Raw genomic sequence first — 17,642 nt, forward strand, 5'->3', positions numbered from 1 at the left:
CCAGGTCCAGAACTTTAGTTTAACAAGTCCAACCCATTATTGTTTCTCCCCCCCAAACAGCTTTATTCACATATCATACAACTCACCAGTTTAAAGTGTGTAATTCAGCCGGGACCAGTTTGGCTCAGTGGATAGAGCGTCGGCCTGCAGACTGAAAGGTCCCGGGTTTGATTCAGGCCAAGGGCATGTACCTTGGTTGCAGGCGTATCCCCGGTAGGGGGTGTGCAAGAGGCAGCTGATTGATGATTCTCTCTCATCAATGTTTCTAACTCTCTATCCCTCTCTCTTCCTCTCTGTGAAAAATCAATTAAAAAATATTTAAAGTGTATAATTCAGTGGTTTTTGGTATATTATACTATCAATTTTTTTAAATTACAGTAAATTATATATATCATAAAATTTATCATTTTAACCATTTTTAAAAATATATATTTTTTTATTGATTTCAGAGAGGAAAGGAGATGAAGAGAGAGATAGAAACGTCAATGATGAAAGGGAATCATTGATTGGTTGCCTCCTGCACGTTGGACTGAGCCCACAACCCAGGCATATGCCCTTGATCAGAATCGAACCCGGGACCCCTGAGTCCCCAGCCTATGCTCTATCCACTGAGCCAAACTGGTTAGGGCTCATTTTAACCATTTTTTAAAAATACATATTTTTAATTGATTCTAGAGAAGGGAGAGGGAGAGAGAGACAGACATCAATGATGAGAGAGAATCATTGATCAGCTGCCTCCTGCATATCCCCCACTGGAGATCAAGCCCATAATCCAGGCATGTACCCTTGACCAGAATCGAACCTGGAACCCTTCAGTCCGAAGGCCGATGCTCAATCTACTGAGCCAAACCAGCCGGGGCTCATTTTAACCATTTTTTAAAAAGTATATTGCATCGATTTTTTTACAGAGAGAAAGGGAGAGGGATAGAGAGTCAGATACATCGATGAGAGAGAAACATCCATCAGCTGCTTCCTGCACACCCCTCACCGGGGACATGCCCACAACCAAGGTACATGCCCTTAATCGGAATCGAACCTTGGACCCTTGAGTTCGCAGGTTCAGAAGGTAACCAAGCATGATGTTTCTCTATCCCTTCCTCTCTCTAACATCAATTAATATATACATAAAATGGGTGAATACCTTTGACTTCTTACTCTTCAAGTTTCTCCACCTCCAAAAGGAATATAGTTCTGACAACAAATAGCAGAGGTGGGGCCCAGCCCATTCAGCCTTACTTTTACTTTCTCTCCGGGAGCATTCAAAACAGTGGGGCGTGCTGTGATCCCCAGGGACAGACAGTTTTACAATGTTCTCAAAGGTGGGCTTCTTCAAAATAAAAGATTTTAAAAAAAAAACAAATCAACTTAATGGTGGGTTTCTTTTCCATTTCTTTCTTTTGTTGTTGTTTTTTTAAAAAATATATATATTTTATTGATTTTTTTACAGAGAGGGATAGAGAGTTAGAAACATCGATGAGAGAGAATCATCGATCTGCTGCCTCTTGCACACCCCCTCCTGGAGATGTGCCCGCAACCAAGGTACATGCCCTTGACCCGAATCAAACCTGGGATCTTTCAGTCCGCAGACCGACGCTCTATCCACTGAGCCAAACTGATTTCGGCTCCATTTCTTTCTTATCCTCAGCTCTATGTGGGTAGTAGGCTGTGAAAGAACACTTGGTGAATGAAGACACACCCTTATCCCACACAGGTTAGTCAATCTCAACCCTGTTGTCAGATTTGTTTTCCCGCTCGCTTTATTTTCCACTTGAATTAATATTACAAAAGTGATCGTAAGAACCCCTGTGTACTCACAAAATATCTTTCTTCCATTAGCCTCATAGATAAATAGAATAAAAAGATAAGGCTCTACACTCCGTGGTAAAGAGTGTGACTTTGGAAACAGATGTTTTCTATTGATATTGTAGAGGCTGAAAGAAATAATATAGAAAAATTCCCCTGCTAGCCCAGACTTCCCCTGAGAATGTGACCTTTAGAACTGCCCCAGGAAAAACAAGGTATGAGCCACACAGCACCAGACCACCAGACTCAGCCCCTAGAGGTAGTAAACTGGATGTATTATCAACGTCCTGGGGCGGTTCCACCCTGTTCCTTGTGATAATGTCTATCCTCCCCTCAAGGAATTCCTGTCCCTCTTTCTGGAAGACCCCCTCCCCTTGTCCTTTGTTCTAACTTTGCGGTTTTTGCCTTTATAAGCCTGTAAGTTCTGCTCGGGACTTGACTTGGCTGCTCCTGCGTGAGTAACAGGTCAAGTCCCAGCATGCTGGAATTAAATCCTCTTGCTGTTTGCATCAAGTGTCGTCTCTTGCGTTTGACTGGGTCTTCGCTGATCCTGGGTCAGGGCAGGGGTCTCCTTCGGGGGGTCCAACAATATCAAAGGAAAGCAGAGTTTGACACCCCAAAATATGCCTTTTGGGGTATCGATTATTTTAAGCTGGTTATTTCTTTTTTAATTTAATTAATTTATTTGTTTTCTATCTTCACATGAGAATATTTTTTTTCCATTGCTTTTTAGAGAGTTAGTGAGAGGGAAAAACAGAGAGAAAAATCGATGTGAGAGAAACACATCAACTGGTTGCCTCCTACAGGAGCCCTGACCAGGGCCCGGGCCGGGGAGGACCCTGTAACCAAGGTACATGCCCTTGACCAGAATTGAACCCAGCATCCTTTGGTTCACAGGCTGACACTCTCTCCACCGAGCAAAACTGGCTAGGGCTAGCTAAAACCGGTTTGGCTCAGTGCATAGAGCCTCGGCCTGAGGACTGAAAGGTCCCAGGTTTGATTCCGGTCAGGGGCATGTACCTTGGTTGCGGGCACATCCCCAGTGGGGGGTGTGCAAGAGGCAGCTGATCGATGTTCCTAACTATCCCTCTCTTTCTCTCTGTAAAAAAGCAATAAAATATGTAAAAAACAAACAAACAAAAAACTGGCTAGGGCTAAGCTGGTTATTTTTAAGAAACAAAAGCCTCAGGAAGAACCTTTGACAGCTACCCCCCCCCCCCCAACTGCTAAAAGAATTTAGATAAGGGACCTCCTCCAGGAAGGGAGAAATAATCAGATAACTAGTTTAATATAAACCAGTGTGTGACAGACCGGGAGGAGCCTAGCATGGCTTCCTTGATCAAAGTCCTCCCCGTATCACACTGTTTAAGATGGCCCAGCAAACATATATAATAGTTACCAGACGTTTGCTTTTCCATCTCTACCTGACTTGCCTTTCTTCCCTGGGAAGTCCCCCAAACACCACCCCGCCTTAGCTCATAAACCTTAACTGCCCCATTTGCCCTCAAATTTAATAGTCTCTTTTTGGGGCAGTATTAAAAATATACATATTTTTATTGATTTCAGAGAGGAAGGGAGAGGGAGAGATAGAAACATTAATGAGGAGAGAGAATCATTGATTGGCACACCCACAGCTGGGGATGGAGCCTGAAACCCAGGCATGGGTACTGACCAGGAATTGAACCGTGACTTCCTGGTTCATAGGTCGATACTCAAGCACTGAACCACACAAGCTGAGTACTTTATATATTCTTATGAAACCTCTGCATGCACATAAGTAATAAATTGGGTCATTTTTTCCTGTTAATCTGGCTTGTGTCAATTTGATTAGTCCAGCCAGAAGAACTTAAAAGGATAGGAGGAGCCGAAACCGGTTTGGCTCAGTGATAGAGCATCAGTCTGTGGACTGGAGGGTCCCAGGTTCGATTCCAGTCAGGGGCATGTACGTTGGTTGGGGCACATCCCCGGTGGGGGGTGTGTGCAGGAGGCAGCTGGTTGATGTTTCTCTCTCATTGACGTTTCTAGCTCTCTATCTCTCTCCCTTCCTCTCTGTAAAAAATCAATAAAATATATTTTAAAAAATTTAAAAAAAAGACTAGGAGGAAAATTATTTTTCCTCCCCACAGTGTCCTGGTTTTGTTATTTATATTAACTAATGTACAGTATAGTCAGGGCACTCCACATCTTTAAGCTTCAGGTCCTTTATTATAAAAAAAAATATCATAATTACTGTTCTGGTTGTAAAAAGGAAAGGAAGTACTGAATTGTGGAAGGAAACCGTGCATACATGGCAGGTGTTAACTGTTACCATCATTTCAACCCATTTCACAAGCAGCCTTTCTACAGGGGCCTCTGGATTCTGGAAGACTTGTTTCATAGCAATCTCTTCTATGCCTCCAGCCTTTTTTACAAGGTGCTTCCTCCTTTAAAATTTTTATTTATTTAGCCGAAACCAGTTTGGCTCAGTGGATAGAGCATCAGCCTGTGGACTGAAAAGTCACGGGTTCGATTCCAGTCAAGGGCATGTACTTGGTTGCCGGCAATCCCCAGTAGAAGGTGTGCAAGAGGCAGCTGATCAATGATTCTCTCTCATTGATGTTTCTATCTCTCTATCTCTCTCCCTTCCTCTCTGAAAAAAATCAATAAAATATATTTAAAAAATAAAATAAAATTTTTATTTATTTATTCTTTGCCTTTGAGGAGGCTTGGGTCTCCCCTCTGGTTCCTATTGAGTGGAGCCTCTGCCCATTTCCCCAGAAATTGACATCAGTAACCCTGGATCCTTACTACTTCTTCTACAACGCTGCTTTGTCATTCTCAGTGGGAAAAACTCCCTTTTGTTTTATTTTATTATTATTTTTTATTTATTAAGGTATCACATATTTGTCCTCATCCCCCCATTCCCATCCCACACCTCTCCTCAGGCATGCCCCCCCCCCCTGGTGTCCGTGACCACTGGTTAGGCTCATATGCATGCACACAAGTCCTTTGGTTGATCTCTCTCCCTTACCCCCACCCTCCCCTACTTTCCCTCTGAGGTCCGACAATCTGATCGATGCTTCCCTGTCTCTGGGTCTGTTCTTGTTCATCAGTCTATGTTTTTCATCATTTCCCCTAGATGAGTGAGATCATGTCCTACTAGAAATACACTCCCTTTTGTTTTAAAACTTATTTAATTTTTCCTTACAACCTGCTACCCTACCTTGTTGCTGTCATCTATTAGCTTCATATTCACTTGGTTTCTTGGCCTCAATTGCCTCCTCCAAGTTCCACCATCCTTGCATGGCCCTTGTGTCCCTTAGACTGGCCTGGTGGGCGCTAGACCCAATGCCAGCAATGCCCATCTCGCTTGACTCATTTTCAGCCATCAGACCCTAAACCATGTCATCTGAAGTGCGTCCTCTTTGATGACTTCAACACCAACACCACTTTGTGGTGACAATTTGTCAGTTCCCTCTTTTCCTTCTTTCTTTTAAAAAATATGTTTTTAAACCATGGTACATCTACACAATGGAATACTATGCTGCCATAAAAAAGAAGGAATTCTCATCATTTGTAGCAACTTGGATGGAATTGGAGAACATCATGCTGAGTGAAATAAGCCAGTCAATGAAAGAGAAACACCACATGACCTCACTCATTTATGGATAATAAAGAACATTATAAACTGATGAACCAAAAGATAGATACAGAGACAGTAAAGCAACAAGCAGACTATCAAATTACAGCAGGGAGGGTAGGGAGATCCGAGGAAGATAAGAGATCAACTAAAGGACTTGTATACATGCATATAAGTACAACCAAAGGACACAAAACTCTGGGGAGGGAGGGCATGTATGGGAGGGGGGACAATGGTATATGTACACAGATAATAATTTAATTAAAAAAAAATAAAATAATAAAATATATTTTTATTGATTTCAGAGAGGAAAGGAGAGGGAGAGAGAGATAGAAACATCAAGGATAAGAGAAAATCATCGATTGGCTGCCTCCTGCATGCCCAACCCTGGGGATCAATCCCACAACCTGGACATGTGCCCTTGACTGGAATTGAACCCAGAACCCTTCAGTCTGCAAGCTGATGCTCTGTCCACTGAGCAAAACCAGCTAGGGCAAGTTCCCTCATTTCAATGGGCTCTTGTCACTGGTCCCTTCCTTCTTTTTCTCCCAGTCTACCAGCTTCCTGCTGCTCTCCATTTCTTTCCTCTGTGAACTAGAGCCCTGGTGGATTACTGTAATCACATTCTTTCATTGTCCTCAATTTCCTCACTCTCTTGTCTTTCTACTCCACTCAAATTCTGGTTTTGTCATAAACATCCACATTTACATACCTACCTGTTGCTATCCTATAAAATTATATCTGTCCCAGCTGGCATGGCTCAGTGGTTGAGCATTGACCTATGAACCAGGAGGCCACGGTTCCATTCCTGGTCAGGACACATGCCTAGGTTGTGGGGTGTGCAGGAGGCAGCCAACATCATTGATGTTTTCCTTTTTTTTTTTTTTTTTTTTTTAAATATTTTTATTGATTTCAATAAATTTTATTTTTTAAAAATATTTTTATTGATTTCAGACAGAGAGAGAGAGAAACATCAAAGATGAGAGAGAATCATTGATTGGTTGCCTCCTGCATGCCCCCTACTGGGGATGGAGTCTGCAACCCCAGACTTATGCCCTTCACTAGAATGGAACCTGGGACCTTTCAGTCTTCAGGCAGATGCTTTATCCACTGAGCCAAACTGGCTAGGGCTCACCATTGATGTTTCTTTTTCTTACTTTCCCTTCCTCTCTGAAATCAACCTATATATATAAAAGGCTAATATGCTAAATATTCAACTGTCTGGTCAATATGACGTGCACTGACCACCAGGAGGCAGACGCTCAATGCAGGAGCTGCTGTGATGCACAATGGCGATTTATAGAGAAATGGCACTGCGGATCTGGTGCTGACAAAGCAATACTCAGCTTCCCCCAAGTGGGATACAGGCCCCGCCACCACCCTGGAGTGACAGCCCACCAAATTGGAGCCAACACTGCCAAGACCCCACGGTGTAAAACAGTCCACAGCCCAGTTCAGCCCTGAAACGGTGGCTGTGGGCACTGGGTAATGATATCACATAGCAATGCCCAGCTTCCTCTCCCTAGCGACTAGTCCAAGGATGGAGTTCCTTCAGTCCAGAAACACAACTTGCTTTATAGCCAGGTGCAAACATTTTACACTTTAATCAAATGTCTGTGAAGCATTTTCCTGTGCCTCATCTCATTTGATCCTCACAGGAGTCCTGGTGTAGGTAGATAGGAAACTCAGTGGAATCCTATTTTCATTAGCCAGAAAACACAGATTTGGAAAGCTTAGAAATTTTACCCAACTGAAAAGAAGTAAGAAATGCTGGACCTTGAAAATGACTTCAGGTTTTTTCATTGTGCAGAATCTAGTCAAACACTGTTGCAGTTAAATATTTTACCCTTTGTTCTCCATATGTGATCTACAATAATAATCTGTTTCATGTTGATATTTACTGCTGTGTTGCTAACAATTACCTAAAAGAGAAGTTGGGTGCTTCACTGGGCTGGAAAAAGTTTAGCTATATCAAAAGGTCTAATTAAACAAGTTTATTCTATATCTATAAAAGGCTAAGTTGATCCCGGGTTCGATTCCAGTCAAGGGCATGTACAATGGTTGCGGGCACGTCCCCGGTGTGGGGTGTGCAGGGGGCAGCTGGTCGATGTTTCTCTCTCATCGACATTTCTAGCTCTCTATCCCTCTCTCCTCCTCTCTGTAAAAAAATCGATAAAATATATTAAAAAAAAAAAGGCTAAGTTGACTCACACACGTGCAATACATATAAAGCTCTCGCTGGTGCCAATCGCACGTGTGTGTTTCAATCTGTCATTGTTGATTGTGAATTTGGTTGACACTTCTATTATAGAGCAAATAGTGATGTTAAAATATTTCTCCTAATTAATTTCCTTTCAATGTGCATGAACTTGTGCACTGGACCACTAGTAAAAATATATTTAAAAAAATAAAATTTATCTGGGCATCATTACATAATTATGGCTTCTAAACTCCACCAGGTGTTGCCTATCCTGGCACTCCAGTGACTGACACTGGTTATTCCAGTGTTTCCCAACCTTCTCTCATGATGAGAATCACCTGGTGGAGTTGTTAAAACACAGATTCCTGAATCCCAACTAAGAAGTGCTAAACTAGAATTTTTGAGAACATATAGGTAAAATTGCATACCTAACTTAGTGCTCTGTATATAACATCTGTCTTAGAGCACTAGTTAAGTATACAATTTTACCTATATGTTCCCAAAAATCCTAGTTTAGCACTTCTTAGTTGGGATTCAGGAATCTGTGTTTTAACAACTCCACCAGGTGATTCTCATCATGAGAGAAGGTTGGGAAACACTGGGTTATTCAAAATTCTCACTCCTTTCCTAACCCTTCCATTTCACTCCATACCCTTCCGTTGTCCATAGTTACATCCTCTCTCCTTCGGTGGTTTGGGTATGTTCTTCCCTTCACCTTAACAACCTGCCCTGTCCTTCTCAGGACCAACCATCTTCCAAAAACAGTCCCTTCTCTTAGGAAGTCCTGATTGACTCCCACCACCACCCCCCATTTTTCTACACGGGTATTGTTTTTTATTTTTTTATTGATTTCAGAGAGGAAGGGAGGGGGAGAGAGAGAGAAACATCAATGATGAGAGAGAATCATTGATTGGCTGCCTCCTGCATGCCCCACATGGAGGTTCAAGCCTACAACCCAGGTATTGTTCTAGGATTCTTACTGATTCTGATAGATGTTTAGACCGACCCCCCAGCCACGGTCCCTCCAGGGCAGGAACCCCGTTCGCTTTTGGTCCCCTCCCCAGCGCTTCTGCAGTTCCTGGAGCGCAGCAGGGCACCCACGATCGCCTGTGACCAGGTGAGGCTCCTTCCAGGGCTGAGAGCCGGGCGGGAGGCCCCCAGCTCGGGAGGCCCCCAGCGTTCACCTGGGCCCCCCGAGGGCCTCCGCTAAATGAGCCGCGGAGGGGAGGAGCAGTCCTGGGGCAGAGCGAGGCTTGGGGCCAAGAGCCTCCTGGGCGGAGGGACGGGAGGCCGCCTGTGCCGGAGGAGCCACTTTTTCGGCGCCGCTTTCGTTGCATTGCTCAAACCTGGTGCAAACCCGAGCTCACAGCGTGAGTCAGCGGGCCCGGCGGCGGGAGAGGGAAGGTGGGCGCAGAGATCGGCGCGCACCCCGAGGCCTGCACCCGAGGAGGGACGGACACCCCGAGGGCGGCCCCCGACCCAGCCCCACAGGTGAGCGCGGGAGCCCGCCGTCCTCCCCCTCCTCCCCATCACCCTCCGGCGCCGCCACCGCCACCACCACCGCCGCGCAGGTAACTCCCCGCCGGCCGGCCGCCGCCCGTCCCCGGCCTCCGGGCCCGTGCCGCCCCACGTCCCCGGGGCCTTCCCCCCGGCGGGTCCGGGAGCCTTTGTCCCCTCCCGGATGGCGCTGTCGCCCGGCCCATCCCCGCACCCCGCGCCCCGCGCACGCAGCCCCGAGGGGTGTGGGGCTCGGCCGCCGCGGGGGCCTGCGCCGTCGGAGCCCGCGATCGGGGTGGGTGGTGTCGCGTCCCCGGGGTGCGTGTCTCCCCGGCCCGGCCCTCTCTGGCCTGGGGAACCCCGAGAGCCTCGGGAGCCCCGGGAGCCCCGCGATGGCGTTGGCGGAAGTGGAGCCCCGCGAGGAGGGAAAGGGCCTCTCTGGCCCCGCGCCTGGCGCGCTCGATCGCTCGCTCTACAACCGCCTCCCCGCCCCCCCATCAGCTCCTCCGGACGCCCCGGGCCGGAGCGGCCGCCGAGACCAGATAACGTTCTTTCTGCAGCGCTTTTCGCAGGTTTGATGGCTGATATTCCCATGTCGTACACTGTCCCTGGTGAAATGTGCAGATCCGGGGCTGACCCAGCCAACCCCCGTGGGACCGTTGCCATCACTCCAGAAAGTTCCTTCGGGGGCCCCCTCACCCCCCCTCCCTGGATCTCGAGCACAGCTTAGGAAGGTTAATGTGCTACATTAGTTTTGCCTGTTGGAGAACTTCAGAAAATGGGAGCCTTCAGTAAGCACTCCTGGTTCTAATAATACATTTCAAACGGTCGTTGTTGGCCAAGTGTCTCTGGTGCTTTCTGAGGGTTTCAGCTGCTTTAGGCCCGCACTGCTGGGCAGGCACGGGCCATCGAGAGGCTCTTGAGATGTGCTGTGAGTAGACACACCTAATCTCCGAAGACTTAGTAACAGAGAGATCGAGGGAGAGAGAGAGAGAGAGAGAGAGAGAGAGAGAGAGAGAGAGAGAGAGAGAGAGAGAGAGAGAGAGAGAGAGAATATGAATGTAGAAGATCTCACTGATGAATTCTTACAATGATTACGAGATAAAATTTAAGTTCTTTGGGTATACTGGGTTCCGTAAGATGGTTAAAATGAACTCCATCTGTTTCTTTTTGAACATGGCTACTGGAGAATTCCAAATCACGCAGAGGCCTCGTGTAATGTTTTTATTGGACAGCACACAGGGCAGCCTACACATTCCATTTTGCAGACCATTGGTTCCGCTCCCTGCCTGGGAGAGAGTAGGAAAACGTGTCTTCACGCAGGACAGAAAACATCTGGATTTCAAGGAAGTAGCCGCAAGAGCCTGCCTTTTTCTGCCGCTTTAAAACTTTGCTTCAGGCTTACTTGTTTACTGAAAGGAGGTAAAAAGGACTGGACATGTCTTTGGCATTAAGCGACCTTTTCAAAGACTTGGTAAAATGTCGAATGTGTTTTGAAAAGGGATCTTGTGCTTTTGAAAATATTGAAAACTAGTCATTGCCTACACCCCAACCGCCTAAATATATTAAAATTCAGCATTTTAGTGCGCTTTTGACCAGTCTTTAATTAAAAAGTAAACTAACAGCCGAGGCCGGTTTAGCTCAGTGGATAGAGCGTTGGTCTGCAGACTGAAGGGTCCCGGGTTCGATTCCAGTCAAGGGCATGTACCTTGGTTGTGGGCACAACCCCGGTGGGGTTATGCATGAGGCAGCTGATCCATGTCTCTCTCATTGATGTTTCTGGCTCTCTATCCCTCTCCCTTTCTCTCTGTAAAAATTCAATAAAATATATTAAAAAAAAAAGTAAACATAGGTGAGATGATACTATATCCTACTCTGTTCATATAACATAAGCATATCTTATCTGGAAAATTCGTAGACTTTCTTAAAATATATATTTTATTGATTTTTTACAGAGAGGAAGGGAGAGAGATAGAGAGTTAGAAACATTGATGAGAGAGAGTCATCGATCAGCTGCCCCCTGCACACCTCCTACTGGGGGCGTGCTCCCAACCAAGGTACATGCCCTTGACCGGAATTGAACCCAGGACCCTTCAGTCCGCAGGCTGATGCTCTATCCACTGAGCCAAACTGGTTTCGGCTTCTTAGACTTTTTGACAACCACATAATGTGACTTCGCATGAATACACGTCAGTTTTCTATGGGATTTTGGGGGGGACAGTTTTTGATTTTGCTAACTTTTACAAATCGGAAGTCCTTTTAATAGCGTGCTAGTACCCTAATAAGATACAATCACAGCACTGCTTAGTTGCCCCCTTCATTGCATAGGAAATGTGAAGTCCAAGAAGGCAGGGACCTTGACTTTCACCCCCAAAGCCCTGGACCATGGAACATGTCCAGCATATATAATAGACATTTAGTAAACGGTGGTGAGGTGATTGAATGGGGGAGGAGGTGGCTCTGGAAAATGATTACAGCTCACTTCCTTTTAGCACTGTCTTCTGCCTCACACCTCCATAAGGCAGGCCCTGACAGGATCTCTGTGTAAACACAGGTAGAGCAAACCGAGGTTTAGAAAGGTTGAAGTTGCCTGGGCTCATAGCTGTAAATGACAGAGCCAGCATTTGAATCTAGGCTCTCTCTGACTCCAGAGGAGGGCACTTATAGTAGAAGAAATGGCTGGTGGGAGGGGTAAGGGTAAGAAATGAGCACTATAGTGACTACTTGAGCCAGTAGGAGTGGAAAGAGACGAACATTCAGATCCATTTTGGATATGCATTCTGGGTTTGGATTGAGAATCTTTTTTTAAAAAATATATTTTATTGATTTTTTTTTTTTTTTTTTTTTTTTTTTTTTTTTTTTTTTTTTTTACAGAGAGGAAGGGAGAGGGAGAGAGAGTTTGAAACATCGATGAGAGAGAAACATCGACCAGCTGCCTCCTGCACACCTCCCACTGGGGATGTGCCTGTAACCAAGGTACATGCCCTTGACTGGAATCGAACCTGGGATCCTTCAGTCCGCAGGCTGACGCTCTATCCACTGAGCCAAACCAGCTAGGGCTATTTATTTTATTGAATTCAGAGAAGAAGGGAGAGGGAGATAGAAACATCAATCATGAGAGAGAATCATTGAATGGCTGCCTCTTGCACATACCCGTTGCCCTACTGGGGACCGAGCCCACAGCCCAGGCATGTGCCTTCTTACTGGAATTGAACCTGGGACCCTTCAGTCCACAGGCTGATACTCTGTCCACTGAGCCAAACCAGCTAGGGCATAACCACTGATGTCTTTTTTTTTTTTTTTTTTTTTTAATATATTTTATTGATTTTGTACAGAGAGGAAGGGAGAGAGATAGAGAGTTAGAAACATCGATGAGAGAGAGTCATCGATCAGCTGCCTCTTGCACACCCCCTACTGGGGATATGCCCGCAACCAAGGTACATGCCCTTGACCGGAATCGAACCCGGGACCCTTCAGTCCCCAAGCCGACGCTCTATCCATTGAGCCAAACCGGTCTCGGCACCACTGATGTCTTTACTGTATCCAGTTTTGCCTTTTCCAGAGCATCATATATTTGGAATCCTACAGTATGTAGCTTTTTCAAATTGGCTTCTTTCACTTAGTAATATGCATTAAGTTTCCTCCATGTCTTTTCATGGCTTGACAGCTCATTTCTTTTTAGTGCTGGATAATATTTTAAGGAACTGGTATTTAAAAAAAAATATATATTTTATTGATTTTTTTTTTTACAGAGAGGAAGGGAGATGGATAGAGAGCTAGAAACATCAATGAGAGAGAAACATCGACCAGCCGCCTCCTGCACACCCCCTACCGGGGATGTGCCCAGAACCAAACATGCCCTTGACCAGAATTGAACCCAGGACCTTTCAGTCTGCAGGCCGACCAGTTAGGGCACAGCAAACAGGTTTTGGCAGAAACTGGTATTTTTATTCCATTTCACAGATGAAGAAACAGGCACAGAATGGATTAGCTTGCCCAGGTACAGCTTGTCTGACAACAGTGCCTGATCTCATAAATTTTACCATGCCTCTGAATCCCAGAGAAATCTATTTTCTCATGATGTTTGTCATATGACAGAGTTGGGGTAAATGGAAGACCAGGGCAATGGAACCAGCCCCTCTGCTTGTAGAAAATAGCCACAGCTTCCTGCATATCGACAAAAATAAAAAATCTAGAGGATATGACATTGTTTCAAAAGTTTCAGTCCTGGCTGGGTAGTTCAGTTGGTTAGAGCATCATCCGGATATGCCAAGGTTGTAGGTTCGATCCCTGGTCAGAGCGCATACAAGAATCAGCCAGTTGATGCATAAATAAGTGGAACAAAAACTCTTTCTCTCAAATCAATCAAAAAAAAAATCTGAGGGTTTAAAATTTTTTTTAAAAAGTTTCAACTATTTAGATAGGAAAATGCTGTGTGCTTTTGACATTCTGGTTTAACGCACTCTCTGCTTTACTGGTTTGAGAAAATGTTTCTCTCCCCTGACCCTTCATTTCATTGCCTTTCAGATTCTGTCTGGGTGCTGCCACCCAGCCACTCCTCTGCCAATGAAGTACATCCTAGTCACCGGTGGGGTGATCTCCAGCATTGGGAAAGGGATCATCGCGAGCAGCATTGGGACGATTCTGAAGTCATGGGGACTCCGAGTCACCGCCATCAAAATCGACCCCTATATCAACATTGATGCAGGCACTTTTTCACCTTATGAGCACGGTATGAAAGAGATCCACTTCCTCCCTTAGAAAGCGCTGAGTTAAATTGCAGTTCCTTCTTTTTTTTTTTTTTTTTTTAAATATATTTTATTGATATTTTACAGAGAGGAAGAGAGAGGGATAGAGAGTTAGAAACATCAATCAGCTGCCTCCTGCACGAACCCGGGACCTTTCAGTCCGCAGGCCAATGCTCTATCCACTGAGCCAAACCGGTCTCGGCTGCAGTTCCTTCTTATACGTTGGTTAATTTCTTTAGGATAGAGTCCCAGAAGTAGAGTTGCTGGATTTTATGCTGTGAATGTGTGAATGTTCTCATGGTCATTGATGCATTGTTCAGATTGCTGATGGCTCTTAAATCAGTCCACCCTTTTTGGAAAACTGTGTGAGGACACCATTTTCTTTTATTTTTTTAAAAAACAATTTAAAAAATATATTTTATTGATTTTTTTTTTACAGAAAGGAAGAGAGAGGGACAGAGAGTTAGAAACATTGATGAGAGAGAAACATTGATCAGCTGCCTCCTGCACAACCCTACTAGGGATGTGCCCGAAACAAGGTACATGCCCTTGACCGGAATCGAACCTGGGACCTTTCAGTCCACAGGCTGACACTCTATCCACTGAGCCAAACCAGTTTCAGCAAGGACACCATTTTCATTGTAGCTTTTGCAGTATGGATGATGTTTTGTTTAGTCACAAAGGTAATAGATTTCTCTTAACATCTTATCGTTAAGAGAAAATTTTAAACAATATAGTATATATTGACAATATAGAATGACATGAAGGAAATTTCCCACTTCTTGGAGAGACTATTATCAATGTGGACATTATAATGTATATAGTAATTATTATTTTTTTAAAGCATTAGCCCTGTCCTGACCAGTTTGGTCTGCAGATTCAAGGGTCCCAGGTTCAATTCCGGTCAAGGGCATGTACCTTAGTTGCGGGCACATCCCCAGTGGGTAGTGTGCAGGAGGCAGCTGATCGATGTTTCTCTCTGTGATGTTTCTAATTCTCTATCCTCCCCTCCTTTCTGTGAAAAATCAATTTTAAAAAAAGCATTAACCCTTAAATACTTTCTTTTTAAAAATTTTACATACAAGCAGGAAAATGCATAAATCATAAATGTACCATTTGATGAAATGATTATACTGTGTGATCAGCCCCTAGATCAATATACAGAATATCCATTTGCCTCCAAACCACCAGGGTAACCACTATCCTGTCTTTTAACACCATAGGTTAGAGTTGCTTGTTGTTTGTTTGCTGTTGTTTTTTATTTCAGAGGAAGGGGGAGGGAAAGAGAGATAGAAAGAGCAATGATGAGAATCATTGATTAGCTGCCTCCTGCAAGCCACCTTCTGGGGATCGAGCCCAAAACTTGGGCATGTGCTCTGACCGGAAATCGAACCATGACCTCCTGATTCATGGGTCCATGCTCAACCACTGAATCACACTGGTCAGGCTAGTTTTTGAACTTCAAATGAATTGAATCTCACAGTCACATTATTTTTAATCTAATTTTCTTTTTAAATATTTATATTTTTATTGATTTCAGAGAGGAAAGGAGAGGAGGAGAGATAGAAACATCAAAGATAAAAGAGAATCATTGACCGGCTGCCTTCTGCATGCTCCACATTGGGGATCAAGCTCACAACCCCGGGCATGTGCCCTGACTGTGAATCAAACCATGATCTTCTGGTTCATAGGTCAATGCTCAACTGCTGAGCCATGCCAGCTGGACTTTAATCTAATTGTAAAACTTAATATACTGTGGACATTTTAATATATTCTATACTCTTAAAAGTTGCACAGTGCCCTGGCTGGTTTGGCACAGTGGATAGAGCATCAGCCTGCAGACTGAAAGGTCCTGGGTTCGATTCTGGCTAAAAGCACATGCCTGAGTTGCAGGCTTGATTCCCATTGGGGGATGTGCAGCAGGCAGCCAATCAATGATTCTCTCTCATCATTGATGTTTCTCTTTCCCTCTCCCTTCCTCTCTGAAATCAATAAAGATATGTTAGCCCTAGCTGGTTTGGCTCAGTGGATAGAGCGTCGGCCTGCAGACTGAAAGGTCCCAGGTTTGATTCCGGTCAAGGTTTTAGACACATCCCCAGTGGGGGTGTGCAGGAGGCAGCTGATTGATGTTTCTCTCTCATTGATGTTTCTGACTCTCTATTCCTCTCTTTTCCTCTCTGTAAAGAATCAATAAAATATATTAAAAAATAAAATAAAATAAAAGGTTTCTGATAAGGTTTGTAAGCTAGTCAACCTTCTTTTTTCTGTGAACTTTCTGCCATAGGCATAAATGATAGACTTTTCTTAATTAGGGGGAGTTCAAGTCTTACCAGGTGGCTTTAGAACACTGGACTCCCAATCAATGTCCCCAAGTGGCACTGGAGACCCAGAGACATGGCAAATGATTAAAGCAGGTATTTCATGTGATTAAGTCTGCATCTATATCCTTTTTCTTGGTGCTGCTGTGTAGGTGGCTTATTGCACAATCTGGCTCTTCTTTCACCAAGTTACCCGTGGGCTCACTGGGGCCCTGCTTTTCATCTCTCATCTCTTTACCTGTCACTTTCACCAAGATGGCAATCAATTAAGCCTTTTTATGCCAATTCCAGAGTACAGGATATGGATGCTTTGAAGTAAATTGCTATTAGTTTTTAAAATTGCTGTTTTAAAGCCCCCTTTTCAAATGATACATGATGATTTTGGAAAGCTAACTCTTGAAGACAGAATTTTAGTTAAGTATGAAAAAAAACCACAATAAGATACTGGAATTTTTTGATGCATTGTAAAGGCTATAATTGAATTGTTAAGTTTTCTCATCAAAATAATGAAATGGTTGGAGCATCTTCCCATACACCAATAAATAAATAAACAAACAAATAAATTAATTAATTAAAAAAAAAGATTGCTGATTAGATTTCCAGTGAAGGCACCTACCTAGGTTTCGGGTTCCATCTCCTGGAGGCAAACAATTGATGTTTCTCTCACATCTCTCTCCCCCTTCCTCTCTTCCTCTAAAAATCAATAAACACCCTCAAGTAAGGATACAAAAAATGAAATGGTGATAGCATATAGTTTATAAATAAGTCTCTTAGCAGTATTTTAATAAAATGTGCTCATCTTTGAAAAACAATCTACTGGAAGCAAATTTGACAATTTTACTTTGCCTTTTTATTCTAGGAGAAGTGTTTGTCTTAAACGATGGTGGAGAAGTTGATTTAGACCTTGGAAATTACGAAAGGTTCTTGGATATCAATCTTTATAAAGACAACAACATCACCACTGGGAAGATATATCAGCATGTGATCAATAAAGAGAGGCGCGGTGACTACCTGGGGAAAACTGTCCAAGGTATTGCATGGCACAGACATTAGGCAGCACTGTGTGCTGAGCCTCCACACCAGGTCCCTGCACTCTGCCAGTTCTAACGCTCCTCAAATCCTGTGTTCTTTTCTTTTTCATTTTCCTTACAGATGTCAAGTTCATCCTCCGAGTCCCTCATTTATTTTCATCAGTCTTTTCTCTTTTTTACTAATGCCATGGTTTCCCTTAGTCAGTCTCTCCCCCCACCCCCTCTCATGCATTCATTTATAAAATCTATGGCGAACCATTTATTCATCTTTTTTTTTTTTCTTTTTTACATGATTAGGGTGTATTTTTTTGGTTTGTTTTTTGTCTGTCTTTTATTGAATGTGTTCTTTGCTCTTGTGTCTTTGCATGCATGGTGATTGTTTCCCCTTGAAGGAGGACAGCCTTGGAGAGGTGTGGTTCAGGGTTC

The 17,642-nt window shown here is 44.1% G+C and overlaps 1 protein-coding gene across 5 annotated transcripts in view; it reads left to right on the forward strand.

Moving 5' to 3' along the window:
- The first annotated feature begins 8,843 nt into the window (after positions 1-8,843).
- Positions 8,844-17,642, forward strand: part of CTPS2 (CTP synthase 2) — a 123,916-nt gene continuing 115,117 nt past the window's right edge. Inside the window, exons 1-3 of one of the 5 annotated variants that reach the window (XM_084869834.1) lie at positions 8,844-8,992; positions 13,647-13,851; positions 17,045-17,215. In XM_084869834.1, the coding sequence (XP_084725960.1) occupies positions 13,686-13,851; positions 17,045-17,215 (337 nt within the window). In that variant the 5' untranslated portion in view covers positions 8,844-8,992; positions 13,647-13,685. Of the gene's footprint in view, positions 9,194-9,393; positions 9,415-9,611; positions 9,692-13,646; positions 13,852-17,044; positions 17,216-17,642 lie in introns of those variants that run through there. The other 4 variants (XM_084869832.1, XM_084869833.1, XM_084869831.1 and 1 more) reach the window with 4 other exon arrangements.

Source organism: Pipistrellus hanaki (assembly GCF_964339955.1).
Source record: "Pipistrellus hanaki genome assembly, chromosome: X".
Classification (NCBI taxonomy): Eukaryota; Metazoa; Chordata; class Mammalia; order Chiroptera; family Vespertilionidae; genus Pipistrellus; species Pipistrellus hanaki.